At 52.5% G+C, this 20495-nt stretch overlaps 2 protein-coding genes across 2 annotated transcripts in view; one reads left to right on the top strand and one right to left on the bottom strand.

Moving 5' to 3' along the window:
* The window catches only part of Ptgdr2 (prostaglandin D2 receptor 2), a 28074-nt gene extending 11686 nt beyond the window's left edge, over window positions 1-16388 (bottom strand). The window contains exon 1 of the mRNA XM_026407603.2: window positions 16228-16388. Within this exon, the coding sequence (XP_026263388.2) occupies window positions 16228-16377 (150 nt within the window). The 5' untranslated portion in view covers window positions 16378-16388. The remainder of the gene's footprint in view (window positions 1-16227) is intronic.
* On the top strand, window positions 3704-10953 carry Zp1 (zona pellucida glycoprotein 1). The gene is given in 14 exon segments (XM_026407520.2): window positions 3704-3884; window positions 4810-4931; window positions 5198-5558; window positions 5637-5780; window positions 6216-6403; window positions 6474-6571; window positions 8075-8202; window positions 8289-8478; window positions 8568-8712; window positions 9841-9922; window positions 10032-10139; window positions 10379-10422; window positions 10425-10462; window positions 10863-10953. Coding segments are annotated over 14 exon segments (1920 nt in total).
* Window positions 16389-20495: the final 4107 nt, after the last annotated feature.

Genomic DNA, 20495 nt, shown 5'->3' with positions numbered 1-20495 from the left:
CAACACACAGTTCACAGGGTGGAAGGAGGGATGGGGCCAGAGATGGCCACTTGGCAACCAGCACTCTGGCCAGTGAATGGATCGGGAAAATCACACGGTCACCACGTGTCTCCCATAGGACACTCTAAATTACAGAGACATCAGGACGTCAGCACAGGGAACCTGGACTCCCACTGCCTTGACCTGTGGCCAGAGTTTCAGCACACACTGGTGTGAGGTCCCTCCTGAGGACATTCTGAGGAGGACACAACATTGCATTGTAGACCCTATTGTGTCCCCCAAATTGATAAATTGAAGCCCTAATCCCCTCCCGCAGAATGCGACTCTATTTGGGGAAAGGGCCTTTAAAGAGTTCATTCAAGAGGCCACAAGGGTGATTGGTGTTCTTAAAGGAGAAGTCTGGATGCACCAGGAGCCACAGCATGTGCACAAGCAGAGAGATCATGTGAGGGCACAACCAGAGAATCAGGCCTCAGAGATACCAGACCTTCCGATGCCTTGACTGTGGATTTCCAGCCTCCAGACCCGTGAGAAGATAACTACCTGCTGCTTACACTGCCTGACCTCGGAGTCTGTTATGGAGCCCTCGTTAGCCAAGACACTGCCCAAGTGCACCGCCTGAATCTACACAGGCAAACACCAGCAAACCCAAACGGAGAGCCCGAGAACTGTCCCACAGAATGGTCAAAAATGTCAAGCGGGAAAGACAAAGGAGACCCCGGGCGGAGGGAGGGCGGCCCCAGATCAGAGGAGGCAGAAGAGACTCTTGAGCCTGGATCAGATCCCAAACCAGGAAAAAACTTCTCCTTTGCTATAAAAGTCATTGTCAGAACATTGCTGAAGGTTGAGCTGGGTTTGTAAGTTAGACAACTGAGTTTATGCCCCTGCTGATTTCCTGATTTGGACAGTGTCACTGTGGTTACTCACGGTTTTGGGGGTGTGGGGAAGCACACTAAAGTAATTAGGGGTAAAAGGGAAGCCAGCTCTCAAATGCTATGGAAGAAAGTGTGTGTGTGTGTGTGTGTGTGTGTGTGTGTGTGTGGTGTGTGCACGTGCCCATGCGCCCAAACAGGCAGGAAGAAAGAGGAAGTTGGAACAAATGGAAAAAGCATCCAAGAAATCTTTTCTAAGTTAAAAAGTATAAAGTTCAACATGAAAAGTTTAAATACCGACTATCCTTCCAGAAAAAACCCCTGGGGCCTTGCCTCCTCCCCTCCCCCAGCTCTTTCCTGCAAGCTCCACCACCACCACCCTTTTTTTTTTTTTTGCTAAAAACAATTTTTATTTGTTAATTTTCTCCTTAAGAAATGTACAAACATAAAATAAGCAAGCATTAGCCAAAGGTATTAGAGGTAAATTGAGAATGATGCATACATTTTATCAAACTAGAATTCTTTTTTTATTTTATTTTTTGCTGTTGTTGTTCTAATTGGTTATACGTGACAGTAGACTGCGTTTGACACATCATACATAAATGGCACACAGCTTCTCCTTGGTCTGGTTGTGCTTGGTGTAGAGTTCCACAGGTCATGTAATCCTCGATGCACCCGGGGTAATAATGACTGATTCATTCCTACCCCATGCCCCCTCCCCTCCCTTCACTCCCCTCTGTCAAGTCCAAATACCTCTATGCCCCCCTTATTGCGAATTAGCACCCCGCATGTCAGAGGGAACACTTGGTCTTTGGGGATTGCAAGCTCCCCCTCTTGAAGCCCTGTCTACTGACCTCTGTCTACCGCTGGCCCCAAACTCCCCACCACTCAGGAACCCACTGGCTCCTTCCATCCCTTCTCAGGGCCCTTCCTCCAAAAACACTTCCATAACCCTACTCCACCCCACCCCGGTTGGCGCCTCTCCTGACTCTGCCCTCAGAGCTATCCACCAAGCTCTCCCAGCTGGGCTCCGGTCCCAGGAAGCGCTCATCACCGCCAAACAGTGAATGATTGACACACAATTTAGCACACCCATCGTGGGTCTCCTCCAGGCTTCTCGTCCACCCTGCAAGGTAAGCATTGCCGTCTACGATCATCAGCCTCAAAGCTCAGAAAACACAACGCAGCCCAGGTCACAGGTAGAACTGCAGGGGACAGGAACCAGGCTGTGGGGCATGAGTCACAAGCTCCTCCAGCTGCTGCGAATTCCAATGACCCACACTTGCTGGCATTTGCTGAGTTCAGACTCTGCTGGGCCCTGGGCTCATTGCTCCGTCAATTAGTGCCCTGAAGTCCCTCAAAGGAGGAGGCCGTGTAATAAGCGGCACCAGCGAGGCGTCAGGGCGGAGCCTGGTGTGTAGTGAACTCCGTAAGGCGATGGCCATTCCTCGGTGGTGGTTAATAGACCATTCCTTAGAACTGTTCTGATTAACAGAAAAACTGAGAAGACAGTGCAGAGCGAACCTGTGGACCCCACGCCCAGTTTTCCCTATAAGTAGCATCTTACATGATTTCAGCACATTTGTTACAATTAATTAAATCTTTGTGAATCCGTCTTGATTCACTCATTCTATATTAGTGCAGGTTGAGTAGCCTCATCCCAAATACTCGGAACCAGAGTGTTTCAATTTAGGGAATTTTTTTGAATCTTGGAATATCTGCATATTTATATTAAGATATCTCAGGGAGGGAACGCAATAGTAAATACAAAATTCATTCATTTTTCATATATATCTTATGCACGTAGCTTGAAGACTATTTCAAACGTGCCTGTGTTTCGACTGTGACCATCACATAATGCTGAGGGTAGAATCTTCCGCTAGTGTTTTATGTCAGCACTTAAAAAGAGTATTTCAGATTTTGGATTTTTAGATTAAGATGTTCATCAGAAGCAGGGTACAGTGGCACACACCTGTAATCTCAGCGGCTTGGGAGGCTAAGATAGGAGGATCGTGAGTTCAAAGCTGGCTCAGCAACAGCAAGGCGCTAAGCAACTCAGTGAGACTGTCTAAATAAAATACTAAATAAGGCTGGGGATGTGGCTCAGGTGCCAAGTGCGCCTGAGTTCAATCCCTGGTCCCCACCCCCAAAGGAAAAAAAAAGATGCTCATCAGAAATGGCCTTCAATTAACTGGCTTAATCCTGGTTAGTCCATGAAGAGCTTGTCACAGAGGACGCACCTGTGGCCCCTATTGGCCGTGAGCTCCTGGGGCAAGGCCCTCTCCCTGTGGGTCTAGCTGAAGGTGGGGAGGAAAATAATGGGGGCTTCTCTTCCCCTCAGTCCTGAGGTCCCCGTGCAGGCAGGATGCCCTGGGGGGCTGTCTGGGCTGGAAGGAGATGGTGAGGGGCTTGGGAGGGAGACAGACCCCAGGTCTTCAGGGCACCTCCCAGCCATGGATGCTGACCCTTAGCCCACCTGCAGCCTCGTCTTTTCTAGAAAGCCCCTCCTCCAGCCCTGGGCAGCTACAATCACTCTATGAGCAGCGTCAACCCTCAGCTGCTGCGAGCCTGAGAACCAGGGAGTCTGGCCAAGGACCACTTTCTGAGCAGCCCCTGAGGGCCCTGGCTGGGAGGGCGTGCTCCTCTGCTTTGGGGCAGGAATTTCTCCACTGCCCCTTCGGGCCAGGTGGGCATTCCCCCAGGTGGGCCCCCTTTGTCCTCAAAGGCTGCCACTTGCCGCCTCCCCCATATAAGTCCTCCCCTGCTCTAGTGGCAGAGCAGCGGGGGCTGCTGGAGAGGTCTGCGCGTACCTGACTGCGGGAGCTTCCACCATGACCGGGCGTTTCTATGGTATCTTGCTGCTGCTGGCCGCAGCCACCCTGGGGCTGGGTCAGGGGCCGTTTCCCAAGCTCAGCCTCCCAGGCCTGTGGCACAGCTATGACTGTGGGATCTGGGGCATGCAGCTGCGCGTCGTTCCAAGGCCAGGCCAGACAATCCGCTTCAAGGTGCTGGGTGAGCGCTGGGAGAATCCTGGTCCCCTTCCCCTCCCGGGCTGCTGCTGCTAGGAGGACCCTTCCCCTGGAGCCAGGCTGGAAAAGCAGAGGCATCCCTCCCGATAGGGGTGACCAGCCCCCCACACATAAAGATGGGCAAGGGAGGGGGGTCACCTCCCCCTGGTCACCAGCCACTTCTCCCTGGTCACTGTGCACAGGTATCACCTGGCATCTTGTTGAGGCAGCCCTAGCCTCTGCATTTCTAACCACAGACAGTTGAGGCCAGGTGGCTGGTCTACAAATCACTCTGGGTACAGTCTAGTATGGAGAAAAGGGGGTGCAGCCTTGCGATGGAGATTTACACAAGCAGCTTCTAGGCTGTGTGCTCTCGGGCACCTGACAGACCTCCGTGAGCCTCGTCTGCAAGGTGGGGAAGAACTCGGCCTTGCCGGGCGCACTGAACGAGAACCCTGGAGGCACCCACTCTGGAAGGTGCCCTGGCTGTTCCGGGCTAACAAGGGGGGCGTCCCCAGGTGACTGTGGCAGCCACTTAACCTGGCAAACGGCTCAGTCCTTTCTACAAACACACCCGGCGCTGGAGTCCTCATTCTGCCCTCATTGCGCGTGCCTGAGAAAGCTCACGCTCGGCCACCTCGTCCACAGTGTGGATAATTGAGCCCACAGGAAGTGAAGTTCTCAGCCCACCGCCTGAGACCTGGATCCTCTGGGCACCAAGTCTCCGTGCCTGCTGCTGGGTGCTATCGCCAGAGAACCCCAGCTGGAAAGCCTCTGTGCCCTTCCAGACGTGGGAACCCAGACCAGCGGAGGCAGAGGCTGGCCCAAGACCAGGCTGGTCCTGGGTCACCTGCCTCCTGCGTGGGCCCCAGCAGCCACCTTTTAGCACCCTCAAGCTCTCCCTCCCTCTTCCCTTTCCCCCATCTCAGACGAATTTGGGAACCGGTTTGAAGTGAATAACTGCTCCGTCTGCTACCACTGGGTCACCTCCACGCCCCAGGAGCTGGCCGTCTTCTCAGCCGACTACAGAGGCTGCCACGTGCTGGAGAAGGTAGGCCGGCTGGCTGCTCTGAGCCACCAAGCTTGTCCTAAGGACCCTGCCTCTTTGGGCCAGGGGAGACCAGACCCCAAGAAGGGTCGGGGAGCTCTGGGTGGGGAGGTGGGTGGGGAGATCACTTCCTGGGTGCAGGTCTTCCCAGGACCCCGCATCTGACCCAGCTCCCTGCCCCACCATCAGCTCAGCCCTTGCCGACCCCTCGTCCGCTGCCTGGTCTCGGCTGCTCTTGCCCAGCTTCTCTGTGGCCCTCTCACCTGCAGGACGGGCGGTTCCACCTGAGGGTCTTCATGGAAGCTGTGCTGCCAGATGGTCATGTGGATATCACCCAGGAGGCCACTCTGATCTGCCCTAAACCTGACCACACCTGGACTCCAGACTCCAGCCTGGTGGCGCCCACCACACCCTCACCTTCCACCTCTCATCTGCTTCCCCTCCGCACCTCCAGCTACCCCTCGCCTGGCTCTGGCTACGCCTTGCCCACCCCATCGTACCTAGAACACGGTTTCGTCCATCTGACTGCTGCTCCGCTGTCATTCGGACCCGGGCCTACCGGCCCTACCCTGGTGCGGCCTCAGCGGGGTACCACAGACCACTGGGAAGTGGACGAGCCTGACTACATTGGTGTGTAAGACAAGCCCTCTGGACCACGGGAGGCCTAACAGCCTCTGGCTGGGCTCTCATCACTGTCCCCAACCCTAGGTGCCCACCTGCCGCAGGAGCAGTGCCAGATGGTCTCTGGGCACATCCCCTGCGTGGTGAGAAACAGCTCCAGGGAAGCCTGTCATCAGGCTGGCTGCTGCTATGACGACACCAGGGAAGTGCCCTGTTACTATGGCAACACAGGTACAACCCCCCGCCCCCCAGCACTGACCTGCTCTCCTGGACTCTGTGCCCGCAAGAGAGGCGCCTCTGCTATCTGCTGTTCCACCTCAGTGGATGGCAGAGACCCTGCGATGAAGGATAACACATCCTTCCTGCCTTCTGACAATTGTCCCCAAAGCACACCCCTGACCTTTAGATTTAAAACATCCTGGTTTGGATAACTAATCCTTTGACCTTACTTCAAGGGTCCACCTCAACCCTTTTGTGGATGAGAAATGGATCTATAGAGGATTCACTCAGGACAGCACCGGCCTAAATGGGGACAGTACAGGGCCCAGGTCTCCTGGCTCCCAGGCCAGTGCTGAAGCATTCTCCTCCCAGCTCGTTCCCCCATCTCTGTGCTGGATGGATCTTAGCCCAAGGCCCTGATCAGCCTCTGGGGTCTCTTTGTTCCAGCCACCGTCCAGTGTTTCAGAAGTGGCTACTTCATCCTGGTCATTTCTCAAGAAACGGCCTTGGCACGCAGGATCACGCTAGCCAACATCCACCTGGCTTATGCCCCTGCCAGCTGTCCCCCAACCCAGGAGACGAGTGCTTTTGTGGTCTTCCGAGTTCCACTCACACACTGCGGCACCACGGTCCAGGTAGGAGGGAGAACATGGGCGGGAGCCATCTCCTCCCTGGGAGGGCCTCACCCGCTTTCTCCTCCCTCAGGCAGTTGGCGATCAGCTCATCTATGAGAACCAGCTGGTGTCGGACCTCGACGTCCAGAAGGGACCCCAGGGTTCCATCACTCGGGACAGCACTTTCCGGTGAGAGGGAGCCCTCCTTGAACAGGCCAGGCCTTGGGGGTGGGTGTGAGGGAGCTAAGGCAAGCCCAGGACGGGCTTTGGGGCCAGCTGCGTCAAATTCGGGCTCTATTACCTCGGTCATGTGGCTTTAGATGAGATGATCACCTCTTGGGCCTGTCCTACAGGGCAGAGGGAATGGCATTAAATGCCTAGTCTGTGCCTGGCATATGGGACTCGGACAGAAGCCAAGGGCAGTTCCTGAGAGTCCTGCTTCTACCCCTCTAAGAACTAGACTCAGTGCCTGAAGGTGTCCCCTGCTGGGCCCCAGGAAGGGGCTGAGGCTGCTGCCACCTGCTAATCTCAGGTTAAAAAGCCACAGATGAGGCAGATACCTCCAGCTGAAGTTCTCTAAGGATGTGGTAGAGGAAGGAAATGGGGGAACAGCCTTGGGGGCCTCCCGGACGTGCTGGCTCGGGTAGCCCAACCATCCCAGGATGCCAGTAGGGGTGACCAAGAAGGCCAAGAAGGCAATCTGTCATGCCCAGCTTTAAACCTCCACTGCTATTGTGTGACCACAGTAGACCATACACCAGCCCCAGCCTGGTCCCTGCTGGAGAACTGATCCTAACTATGGGTTGTAGGAATTCTGTGCTTGGCACCATGTGGATGCCCAAGTATCCCCTTCTCTCCCTGCTGTACCTTCCAAGAAGGTTGGGCAAGAAACTGGGGTCAGGGCCCAGGTGTCTTTTGCTTGAAGCAGAGTCCTTCTGGCCCAGGAGGTGGGGAGAGAAGTTCCTGTCATGCTGTGGACACTTGGACTTGGGTGCTATTGGAATAAGTCAGAATTCAGCACAGTAATCGGGGATTCCCAGAGGAAAAACAGCTGTCACCCCTCCAGACTAAGCAGGAGGGCCCCTAAGATGACACAAGGCCAGACAGGGCGAGGGGCCTTCAGAACAGGGTGGAGTCACTATGGCTACACAGCACCTACCTGGAGCCAGGTGCAGGCCCATCTGCAGTGGGGATGAAGGACCACTGGCATGTGGGCACTAGACACCGTGACAGGCCCACCACAGCTGCAGGTTCGAGCAAGACGCCGATGCTCTCCTGTTCTCACTGAGGACTCATGGCCCCAGTCCTCGCCAGAGACCTCAGAGGGCGGCCACTGGGGCTTGGGTTAAACCACTCGCTCATGGTCCTGTCGCTAAGAAGTTGGGAGCCCAGATCTCCCCACCAGGCCCAACTGTCGGGCTCCAAAGGCCTCGAATGCCACAGGAGCCAGCCCCAGAAGGCCCTGTTGTCATCTTGATCCTCTCCTAGAGTAGGGCCTGGCACAACTGGATCCAGCTGTCCTAGAAAGACCCGGTGGGCAGCGCCGAGCTTCCTCTGCCCGCTGGTCAGCACTGCCCGTGGCCCTGTGCTTGGAGTGTCCATCCTCTGCCCCGTGTGGTGACCACAGCGTTGGTACCCTCTTGGGGCCAACGGGACACCCTGACTCGTCTTCTCCCACCTTCTCGACTCCAGGCTTCATGTCCGCTGTCTCTTCAACGCTGGTGACTTCCTACCCATCCACGCATCCATCGCCCCGCCCCCGTCGCCTGCCCCCGTGACTCAGTCGGGCCCCCTGCGGCTGGAGCTGCGAATTGCCAAGGGTACGGTATCCCGCTGCCTTCTCTTCCTGCTCCCAGTTTCCTGAGGCACAGCCCCTCTCCCTACAGAGCAGCCCCTCTCCCTACAGATGAGACCTTCAGCTCCTACTACGGGGAGGGCGACTACCCCCTGGTGAGGCTGCTCCGGGAACCGGTCCACGTGGAGGTCCGGCTTGTGCAGAGGACAGACCCCGGTCTGGTCCTGGTGCTGCACCAGTGCTGGGCCACTCCTAGTGCCAACCCTTTCCAGCAGCCCCAATGGCCCATCCTGTCAGACGGGTGAGTGACAGCAGGTGACCGAGTTGCCCCGGGCTCCCTCCCAGCTGGCCTCACCTCCCAGAGACCCTCCTGACTTCTCTCCCTCCCAGGTGTCCTTTCGAGGGTGACAGCTACAGAACCCAAATGGTATCCTTGGACCAGGCAGAGCTGCCCTTCCGGTCTCACTACCAGCGCTTCACGGTCGCCACCTTTGCTCTCCTGGACTTTAGCTCCCAGAGAGCCCTTAGGGGCCCGGTAAGAAGGACCCAAGTCCCTCATCTGAGTCGGGGATAAGCTGGTCTCCAAATGTCCCCAGGACCCTGTGAATGGATGCCCTTCACCCTGGCCCAGGATGGCGGTTGGCTTTCACCGAGTGTGGCAGACAGCAGTGGACACAGGGTTCTGATCTTAGGTCAGTGCAGAAGCCACTGACAAATAGTTCCAGAAGGAAGAAGGGGAATGCCCAGCCGGGCTGCAGTCAGCTCTGAATCTGAGCTGGCCACGGTGTGCTAGCATGGCCTCGCTTCCGATTCCAGAAACAGCGTGTTCACTGAGTTTCTTATAACTCGGCAACTGCTCTAAAAGGCAAAAGTGGATAAGCGTAGACTGTTTAGATTTGCTGAATATTAATATACAGATGGCACCAAAAGCAGCACAGTACTCTCCAACTCTGGGGCTGTTGCACAACACATCTGTCACAGAAGGCACAGATTGCTTTACGTCACTGCCTCTTACTACAACAGAAGCAGACGAATCCCTCTGGTAGGCACCCTTGGCAGGCTGCCTTCTCGTCTCGCCAGCATGCAGCCTCCTGAGCCAAGAGATGCTCCCAGGCTAGATGAGGGGCACCCATAGGTGGGGCCTATAGGCACCGCGTCAGGTCACTTCCTGCCTCTACTCCTCTTGGGTGTTTCCCCTGACCCCGTTTCTGGAAGCGGTGGTAACTGGTCATCCCCTCTGTTCTCAGTTACTAGTCTCTGGGGCCAGGAAGATGGGATGGCAAATGCGTTCTCCAGCTGTCTGGTCAAACCCCATCTCGGAATCCCCTCTGGAAGGGAGCCATCCAGCCCTGTAGCCCTTCAGCACCAGAGGCGGGTGGTGGAGTGGCCGAGGGCTGGGGCTCCACCCAACAGCGCAGTGGTCCCTGCCTGCGGGCCCTCTACTGCAGTCTTGGGCCCTCGGGAGAAAGGCCTGGACCCCAACTGGGGAAGCAACACATGCAACCCTGAGCCTCGTGGGCACAGGGCAGCGGTGGCACTCAGCACACCCAGATTTCTCTGGCTGGCAGCAGCATAAACTTGGCCCCACACCCAATACCACCTCCCTGCTTGGCACTTCCTGCCCAGTAGCCCCGAAGCCTTGACGTCTCTCTCCTCCCACCAGGTCTACTTCTTCTGCAGCGCCTCTGCCTGCTACCCCTCGAGGCTGCAGCCATGCTCCCCCACGTGTGCCTCGGGGACTGCAAGTGAGTCCAGGGGCAGGGAGAGTTCTTTAATCCGACGCCAGGCCTGTGTCTGACGCCGGGCCCCGGGAAGCTAGAGTCCAACCCGTGGTATGGCTCTTTCCCTGGGCAGGACAGCGACGATCCTCAGGTTACCACAATAGCACCACCAGGCCCGTGGACATCGTGAGCTCTCCGGGACCCATTGGCTTCTGGGACTCTTATGGATGGAGGACCACAGGTACCAGGGCTTGTGGTGGGGCCTCAGGCCTCGGGCCCCCGAAATGCTGACAAAACGGGGAAGCGCTCTCCCTAGAGAAGGCAGGACGTGGTGTAACTCCACTCAGTGAGGAAATAGCCCCGCTCGCCCTGGGCCCCTTATCTGTGAAAGGCAGCTTCAGTAGTGGTGGCAGAGGCGTGGGATTGCCAAGGTCAAGGAAGGTCAGCCCCACACTCCTTGCCATCCCCTCTCTCCAGCAGGCTCCAGCAGGAACTCCAACCCAAGGCCACTCCTCTGGGTCCTCCTCTGCTGCTGGCTGCTGCCCTGGTTTTGCAGGCTGCTGGGTCTGTGGGCCTGAGGGGGGCCTGGGCTCAGTCTGAGAGGCACCCAATAAACCATTGTTTCAAACCTACCAAAGGCTGGTGTGAAGTGACTCACGAAATCTAGAACAGAATTGTCCGAGGAAACCTGTTTTTTAGCATCAGCTGTCACAGAGGTCACAATTTTGAAAGTCGGGGGCATTGCATAATGACTCAGTCAACAACAGACCACATAGACAGGGTCCCATAAGATACTAGAGCTGAAAAATTCTTTTGGGGGAAAGAGGGGATGCTGGGAATTGAACTTGGGCACTTGACCCCTGAGCCACATCCCCAGTCCTATTTTGTATTTAGAGACAGGGGCTCACCTTAGCACTTTGCTTTTGCTGAGGCTGGCTTTGAACTCGCAATCCTCCTACCTCAGCTTCCCACCCTGTTACTCCAACCGCAGCCTGGTGATTCTCCGAGTTGGCTCCTTGATGCTCTCAGGAGCATTAGCAATGTGCAGCAATTGACCTGCCCCAACTAGGTGTAGACACTACACCATTCATGTTCACGTGACTGGGAAACCACCTAACGACGCAGTTCTGGAGTGTATCCCGTGGTTAACCACCCCATGACAACACTTAATATTCCATGCCCTGGGCAGTGTCTACTGTCTCCCAGGCCTGAATTTAGGGGACTCTGCCTCCCTGCAAGGAGAGGTGGCATTCCAGAGACAACATCACAAAGTTACAGGAAGATCGAAAGGTGGAGTCCAAACAGCGGATCTGGGACTGGGAAACCTGGCGGGAACTGACGGCCACAAGACTTGTCCATCGCCCTCAGGAGTTCTGACTGGGGCAGCCTCAGAGCACCTGTGTAGCTGTCCCCCAGGGTAAGGGGATGCCGGAGCTCCCTGTCTACCAGCCTGGCACTAAGGGACGCTGGGCTACGCTGCTGACCGCTAACCTCCGTCTCACTCCTGTGGCCTCCTAACTCCCTTTGGGCCCTGCCACCTGGACACAGCCACCAGACAGGTCAGCTCCATGCTGACTACGCTGCCAACCCCCTTCCCTGTGCATAACTTGGGCCTTTATCCCAGCAAAGACCCCCTGAGACTGACAGACTGAACCTGGAGAGGGGGAGTGGCTGGGGAGGGTGTGGGTTCAGGCTGGGGCATAGGGAGAAGAATCTGGTAGCAAAGGCTGAAGAGGCTTTGGGGGGCCCTCTGGTAGCACATGTGCTTAAAGTTGGCACAAAGGGCACTCCAGTGCTCAAGTCGGGCAATGGCCTTGATTCTACGCAGGCCCTCCACCTCAGGCTGGCTCTGGCCTACCTGATCTTTTCATCTTCAGGGTCATGGTCAGGCAAATGGATTCCAAGCCAGGCCACCCGAGTAACAGCTCTGCTTCCTACCAGCTGTGTGATATGAAGTGCATTACGGAACTTCTGAGTCCACCTTCTCCTGTACAATGAAGACCGTACCTATCCCCGCAGGAATATTGGATGAAATGAGTTAAGAATGCTCGGAACAGTGTGTAACAGCCAACAGGTACTGAGTGCTATTAGCTACTAACTAGAACTTCTTCCTGACCCCAAACTAAGGCTCACCTAGCCCCCACCCCACGCCCCCTATAGGAGAACAGGTTCGCTTGCCAAGAAGAGGCGGCGCTGGGAAACTGCTGCCTTCGGGCTTTTCTGGCAGTGTCAGCAGAACAGGGACACACTGAGGACCAGAAAGCCAGGCACATGCCTCGGAAATTAGGTAACTTCATTCTCTGGACTTGTCTTCCCAGCTGGGGAATAGCGCCAGCCAGTCCTGCCCTGCCAGCTTCCCTCTTGTATAGGAGGGCCCAGGACGTACTCTACAGGGTCAGTGTGGAAGTAGCGAGGGTTCTGGGCTTGGTTGCCTGGAGGAGCCTGGCTGCCAGGGTTCTGGGCCACCAGCATCTGCTCCTTCTCCCTCCCCCTCATCCGACAGGTCTCTACAGAATTTCAGTCAACACAGGAAGCTGCATTGAGGAATGGCACTGAGGTTCTGTTTAAACAAAGCATTGTTCCACAGTGCCAACTGGAGTCAAACTGACTTAACTTTTTTAAAACAGAAGAGTAAATATCTTGCATCATTTCCAATTATAGTTTTTTAGTCGGGGGGGGGGGCTACTGGGGATTGAACCCATAGGCACTTAACCACTGAACCACATCCCCAGCCTTTTTTTATATTTTATTTACAGACAGGGTCTCTTGGGCTGGGATTGTAGCTCAGTGGTACTGGGTTCGATCCTCAGCACCACACTAAAAATAAAGACAGGGTCTCACTGAATTGCTTAGGACCTTGCTAAGTTGCTAAGGCTGGCTTTGAACATGAGATCCTCCTGCCTCAGCCACCCACCTCCCTAAGCCACTGGGATTACAAGCATATGCCACAGCACCTGGCTTCCTATCATTTTTAATAGATGTTTCCCCTAAATGATGGTTTAACTATGACATATCTGATCTCCTTTTGAAAGAAACCAAACCTACAGTTGGGTAACAAGTGGTAATGCAATGATATAAACTCACAATCTTTGTATACTTTTTTTCTCAGAAGAAATTCACTGATGGAACTGTTGGGTCTAGGGTTGTGGCTCAGTAGCAGAGCACTTGCCCAGCATGTGTGAGGCACTGGGTTCAATTTTCAGCACTGCATATAAATAAAATGAATAAAAATAAAAGTCCATCAACATCTAAAAAAAAAAACAAAAAACCATTAAAAAAAATGCACACCCGTAAGACTGCAGGGCTCTGGGGTTGTGTGGGTGGCTGCTCCCCCACAGACCAGTATCACTCTAAATCTTTGCCTATCTGAGCAGCAGAAAGCAAATAGCATTGCTATCTTAAAATGGAGCTCTGATAAAGAAGTTAAGCCACTGTACCTTGCAAATTGCTCTTTTATCATGTCTGTCTTTCCTTCCTTGCCTGTAAAGAGCATTCACAAATCAAGGCGGTAACATCTTATTCTTAAAGTTTCCACTGATTGGCCATTGCTCTTGTTTTTCCCAGTTCTAGGAACTGAACCAGGGCCTTGGATACACCAGGCGTGTGCTCTACCACTGAGCCACCTCCCCAGCCCCACAGGCTTTTCTTTGTGGGGTTCTTCCTTTCATCTTACTGAGAAGATTATCTAACAGTGAATTTTTTCCCCTCCTGTTTGTATCTTTGAATATAGCAAAGACCTTCCCCCAACCTAAAGAATCATAAAAGTATTCATTTGCTTTGTTGTGATTCTCCTGTGACAGTGCAGTTGCTTTCTACTTTCAAGTGTGTGGAGGTACAAAATTTTTTGGCAGGTAACTTTGTAATTGATAGCTAAATTATGAATAGGTTTTGTCAACACCTCTGTACCAGGATTTACAGAAAGACAGGAAATCTATGTGGCACCAGGTTCCCTGTGCTCTTGCTGAAGGGAGGCAATCTAAGCTGACTTTCCTAGATATCAAAATCCAGGCGGGGTGTGGTGGTGCGCCTGTAAGCCCAGCAACCTGGGAAGTTGGGGCAAGAGGATGGCAAATTAGAGACCAGCCTGGGCGAAAAACCACACAACAGCCAGACCCTGTTTCAGTAGAAAATGAAAAGTGCTAGGGAGGTAGCTCAGTAGTAGAGCACCCCTGGGTTCGATCCCTAGTACTGGGAAGAAAAAATAAAATCTGAATCTCCCAACTTAAAACTGTTCACTTCCCTGTTACCATCTCTGGAGGGAGCATGCATCTGGGCCTTGGGACAAGCTGTCAGACCTGACGGGGAGGACAGCAAACTGCTTTTGCTGACTTGTGGCAGGGAGCAGAGCTGCTCATGGAAGCTCATTTTCTTTTGTCGTTTTTTTTCCTTCTTCCTGACTTTTGGGCCACAGCTAAGAGACTAGAGTAGACCCCTATTTCTCCTCCCCTACCTCTGACTCCCACATATGTACACTCTGCATTAGGATCAAACTGATGTCACCAAAGGTGCTTTGTCTTAAATAAAGAGGAGAGAATGCTTCACAATCTGTTGCTCAACTTCAATAAAAATGAACTCCTTGAAGCGGGGTGTGGGTGGCGCACGCTGTAGTCCTAGTGGCTCAGGAGGCTGAGGCAAGAGGATCATGAGTTCAAAGCCAGCCTCGGCAACAGGGAGGCACTAAAGCAACTCAGTGAGACCCTGTCTCTAAATAAAATATACAAAATGGGGCTGGGGATGTGGCTCAGTGGTCGAGTGCCCCCGAGTTCAATCCCTAGTACCCCCCACGACCCCCCAGAATTAACTCCTGGCAGCACAGCTCCATGGCCAGGCCCCACTTCTGTTCCAGCAGCAGGGCTAGATCGATGTTCTGAAGCAAACACTAAAATGCCAGGTTGTAAACATTTTAAAACGCGTTTAAACCATTGTGAACTAACATGAGAAAATAGAAAAAAAAAAAAAAGCATGCAGACAGGACAGAAATAAAAGCAAGAACCCTGGGAAGAAAAACCAGTTTCTATTTTGGGAATTTCTACAGAATCCTAGAGACCTTAACCTTCTGGCTCCTTGAGTGGAGGAGCCTGCAAATTAGGCCTGGAGCCTGCCAAAGGCTGGGGAGTCCAGATGCAGGCTCCTGGGGAAGCTGGGATCCAGAGGGCTCAGTCCTCAGTGTAAGAGCGAATAGGAGGGCAGCGAGGAATCTCGCCTATCTTGGTGCTGATGAATTTAAAAACACCAGGCAAATTAGAAGTACAATTCCCCTTCCCTGCGTGTACAGTCCAATTCACCACTGAAGGGGAAAGGAGGTAGGAGAACCCTCAGAGGTTCACTCTGGAAAAAAAGACCTCAACGACTAATTTAAAGCAATTCCAGGGTGATCATTAAAGTAATCCCTAGCTTCAGGCAGAAGCCAATGCAAATCCCATCTGAAAGGATGTCATTTCAGCCAGACTCAAAAATTTCTTTCGGATAAAACTATGAATCAAATGAACACCTCAGAAATCGTAGAGTGCTAAATGACAAGTGCTAAATGAGCCAGAAGACAGTTGCAACACGTTATTGACAATGGGCTGCCATCCAAAACAGGTATTGTTTTTAAATGCTACAAATCAGTAAGGAAAAAAACAGAAATAGGCAAAGGGTCCCAATAGGCCTATCACAGAATATAAATTCAATTGGCCCAGAAGTAGATGAAAAGATGTTTGACCTTGGGCTAGGGGCTTAGCTCAGTGGGTAGAGGGGCCCTGGATCATCCCCAGCACTGCAAAAAAAAAAAAAAAAAAAAAGCTCAAACTCACTGGAACCATGGATGTTAAAATTAAACTTCAAGCCGGATGCGATGGCCCACACCTATAATCCCAGCAGCCCGGGAGGCTGAGGCAGGAGGATCAAGAGTTCAAAGCCAGCCTCATCAACAGCAAAACACTAAGCAACTCATGAGACCCTGTCTCTAAACAAAATACGAAATAGGGCTGGGGATGTGGCTCAGAGGTTGAGTGCTCCTGAGTTATATCCCCAGTTCCCCACCCCACCCCACCCCCCAAAAAATTAAACTTCAAGAATCTGCTATACAGCTCCCAGACTGGCAAAAAAGTAAAAAGTCAGAAAATGCTAAGTGTCAGGGAGGGTCCGAGGACAGGAGCACTACACACTGATCAGCATTAGTCAGAATGTAACCCAGACCTATGCTGAAAAATAGACTATCATTTAGCAAAAAAGACAAAATTAAACTAGAAACACTCGTGTCTATGATCAACAACATATAAACGCATTGTAGTGTATTCCTATGATTTTATTTTTATAATAATGAATGAGGTAAGGGTTAACCTTACCTTATCTTGCCAAGATTTATCCCTTGTAGTCTGCCCTCCAGAAAGAGTTGGCCTCTTACAAGGGTTCCAAAGAGTCCGGCCATCGCCAACTGGCTCAGGGACTGACCTCTTGTAAGGCTTAGACCCCAGCCCACCAGGCTTAGACCCCATCAGAGGAAGGGTTGCTGCTTCTCCACCATGACCAAATGCACTGTAATCCAGCTGTGGCGGGCACACCAAATTACTGCAGCAGCAAAACTTGGACCCTAGATCCCTGGTCACACTAGGGGGAGGAGCTGTGATTCCTGGTCATGCAGCCTAAAAGCACCACAGCGCACTGGCCCTCCTCCCAGGGCACTGGCCTGGAATGAATGGGCCACGCAGGACCTGCTCCTATCGCCAGTGTGCACGTCCCAGTAGCCTGGTGTCCTCTGAGGCCACTGCCTTTGTTTGTGCAACAGTGAATGAGCACATGTGTAATCACAGTACCAAGAATAACACTGGGGGCTGGGGTGTGGCTCAGTGGTAGAGCACTTGCCCAGCAGGTGTGAGGTGTCTGATCCCCAGCACCACCGGGGGAAAAAAAAAAAAACACTGAGAAAGTGAAGTAAAAGAAAGCAGGTTGAATAATTTTATTTATAAAAAGTTCAAAACTCAACAAAATAACCCAATGAAGCAATTAGTAACACCAATTTCAGAATTCTGGTTTTCTCCTCTATGTAGGGGACGGAGGGAAAGATGCATTGAGGAAACGCCCTCAGGATCCTGATGCTAATTTTTCGTCTGGCTGGAGGATACAAGGTTCTTCACTATTCTTTAAACTGTACAGGTATGTCTTAGATATTGTGAATGCTTCACAGTAAGTCTCTCAACATGTGGGTTAAGGATTTGTTCCAAATTTTGAAAGTCAGCAGGTAGGACCTTGGACTTGGTGAGCCTGCTATCTCAAGCCTCCTCTCTCTGCACCACAGGCCACGGGCTGCCAGCTCCTTGGCTTCCAACAGTCACCCCCATTCTGTTCCTTTGTCCTGTGTCCATCTAGTGAACTTCTGATTTTCCAAAGTGCTGCTGTCAGCTCCCCTCCAGATTTACGTGGTTTTCAAACCAGTTGTACGCCTGTCCTATGTTGGCACCCCTATGAGAACTCGAGTGTCATGGTTGTGTTCTGTGTACACCAGCTTCCTAGTCTGGGATATGTTCCAGCCACCTTGTGTCCTCAGAGCCTGGATATTAGGGTTATGAATGGAGAAGGCAGTCAAGCCAAACCTTTATACTACAGATGTCAATCACGGAGGGCCATCAAGGGTCAGCGTAGAGAGATGCATAAATACTGTCGAGTGCCTCTGAGTGCTAGTTCACTTAATCCTCAACAGCCTACCAAGTGGGCAGCTGAGCTCATTTTTCAGGAATGGAAACTGAGACATAAAGACACACATCACTGAGCACTGCAGAGCTGGGTTCAAACCTGGGCTTCCAATTCCAGAGCCCGCACTTAACCATTGCACAGCTCTCTCAGAAGGTTGTGGAGGGATTAAAAACTGTGTCCCGGAAGCCAGATGGCTTAAAATCCCAGCTCCACTATTTACAAGATTGCCTAGGCCAGGGCACTTCTGAGTGTGTTCTCTCATCTACAGAACAGAGCTGACACCATCTGCTGGCAGGGTTGTCCTGGGGGACAGAGGAGCTGAGTCCTGGTTCCAGGTAATCACAGAGACTGATGAAACTACACCGCCCCCAGGTGACCTCCTTGGTTAGTGCTCCAAGTTCAAGCACAGCAATGCAGATGCCCCTTGCTTTCAACAGCAGAGAGACATGGGGTTTGAGCATACAAAGACTACTTACGTGCCCCTAGGACACAGGAAGTACTGACTATGCCACCTAATGCTTCCTTTAATGCCTAGAATTCTGAATGCTCTTGGATACAGAACAGAGAGCTTGTTACGGCTCACTGGACAATATGGGCTCAGAAAAGGCGAGCCTTTTAGGACCCACCAACCCACAACAGAGAACCACCTCCAAGGCAGCTGAGCCAAGTGAGATGTGTGGCAGGGGGTGACAGCTCTCCATTCCATTTAATTGAAACTGCTACTAGTCTGCCAACCCCCTGCTTTTATGTGTCAAAGAGGGAGGGAGACAGGCTGGGCTTTAGACTGAGCCGCCAGGGATGACTGTCTCAATCTGCCAGTTAACAGCTGTGGGACATGACGTTGAAAGACACCAACAAATACAGGGTCCCATCCTTAAGATCAAATCAAGTTTAGAGACTTGCATAAACACCTTCATGGTAACATGTTTAGTCAGCTGGAGACTGAGCCAGACCTCAGAGAGAGGTCACTCACCTGGCAGGGTGGGAACAGGCACTAGAGGCTTCCTGGAGGACAGCCCATCTTTGGGAGAGAAGACTCCAGGGAGAAGAAAGTATACAGTAGCAGCAGCAGTAATATAAAAACATAGTATTTATTATGTGCCGCATGTTCCGAGCACTTACATTCAGTCAGTCCATATGATGGCCCCACCTTATGAAGAAACCCAAACTAGCCTGTCTGCCCAAGGTTAATCTACAGCCTACTAAGTGCCAGAGCTGTATTTAAACCAGGGAGTCTGGTTCCACAGTTTGCTGCCTTCTACCCTGTACTGCAAAGGAAGAAGCACAAAGCCCTCTGTGGTGTGCTGGGAATAAGAAACCGCTGAGGGTGGCTGAACAGCCCAGCCAGTTGTTTAAGGGTTAAATGTGGAGAATGAATTGGACATTACCCAGGGGCATATATGATGACACAGCCTGTGTGACTCTACCTCAGGTACAACCACAATGAGAAGTTAGACTCCAGTGATGTATGTGTCAAAATAACTGATTAGCACAAGTACAAAAAAAAATTCAGTGTGGGGCAGGGGCCTAGCTCAGTGGTAGAGCGCTTGCTTAGCATGCACAAGGCCCTAGGTTCCACCCCCAAGACTACAAAAAAAAATGTGCATGCAGTGTCCAGAGAGCAGCTTGTTTGAGTGGACAGACGGCTGTAGGGCGGGTGATAGATACATCAGTATCTTGTGTCACAAACATCAAGTTCTCAAGAGGCCAGGAGAATGGCAACACACCCCCACTCTTCTAGGACAGCTGTGATGGGGGATGGCATTACAGTCCCTTAGAGATGTATTCTAGGCTTCCTCTCTCTATGCATGGACATACCACAGGCTTCAGAATCTTAGGGTGAACACAGTGTCCCCAACCTAGGGATTACCAAGAACCTCTGTCCTCCAGAGCCTCCTTACTTTTCCTGGAAACTAAAGCAGACCCTAAGAATGCACATTAATACCTAACACCAGAAATCATCCAATGGCTTTAGTGCTGTGCTAATTTTGGGGTCCAGCTTAGCTCCAGGTGTCCCCAGGCCAAGCCCTGGCCCCTTCCCTGTCTCCTACCTGCTCCAATACCTCTGGGCTCTCAGAGCCTGAATGTTAGGGTCATGACTGGAGAAGGCAGTCAGACCAAACAGTCGAAAGGCTTAGTTGGCCAAATACTTTAAAAAAATTTGGTTAAAAAATTAGTTTCTTTACTCCCAAGATTCTCCAGAGCTTTCAGTATATACTAAGCGTTCTGGCCCCTCCAGGCAGACATGGATGCAGGACTAGTGAAACGACAATTTGGACAACCTCCAGGGAACACCCCATTACTTGGCTCCCCCTCCAGCACAATCCTTTTGTCCATCATCACTGGCTCCCTCACATTCTCTCCCCGACTCTAAGCAAGTTTCCAGCCCAAACACTCCATCAGGATGGCCCTCTCCAGGGACCAGGTGGCCACTCCTTTCAGTCACCACACTCCAACAGTGGCCTCCTTCCTGTTCCTGAGTCTTTCCAGCCTCAGGCCCTTCCTTCCCTCACCTACAACTCCCCTTCCGGCTTCCTCCCCTGTGGCCTCTGGATCTGAAGCAGCCACTGGACCCTACATTAATCCCCTCCATTCATGCTTCTCTTCTGATTCTTACTGCTCACTGCTATCTCTTCCAGAAGCAGCTTTACAACTTTCCAACTGCCAGTCAGTAAAACCTCTCCCCACTCAAGCCAATGGGGACAGGTTTTCTATCACCTGCAACTAAACAAATCCTTCCTGAGATGCTCAGCCCCTCACCAGCAGCCTAAGGCTAGCCTTCCCTGGGTACCCCTCCCTTCTAGACTGCGGAAGCCAAGCCCAGGCACGTGCAGACAAGAGACTCAAGGCCAAGGCCTGAAAAACGGCTGTAGAGTTTTTTATTTCTACTATGCAGTGAAGAGTGCAGAGAAGAAAGAACGAC

Source organism: Urocitellus parryii, chromosome 4 (genome assembly GCF_045843805.1).
Source record: "Urocitellus parryii isolate mUroPar1 chromosome 4, mUroPar1.hap1, whole genome shotgun sequence".
In the NCBI taxonomy this organism is placed as follows: domain Eukaryota; kingdom Metazoa; phylum Chordata; class Mammalia; order Rodentia; family Sciuridae; genus Urocitellus; species Urocitellus parryii.
Note: the sequence above shows the minus strand (reverse complement) of the source record. Positions and strands in the feature narration are given on the sequence as shown.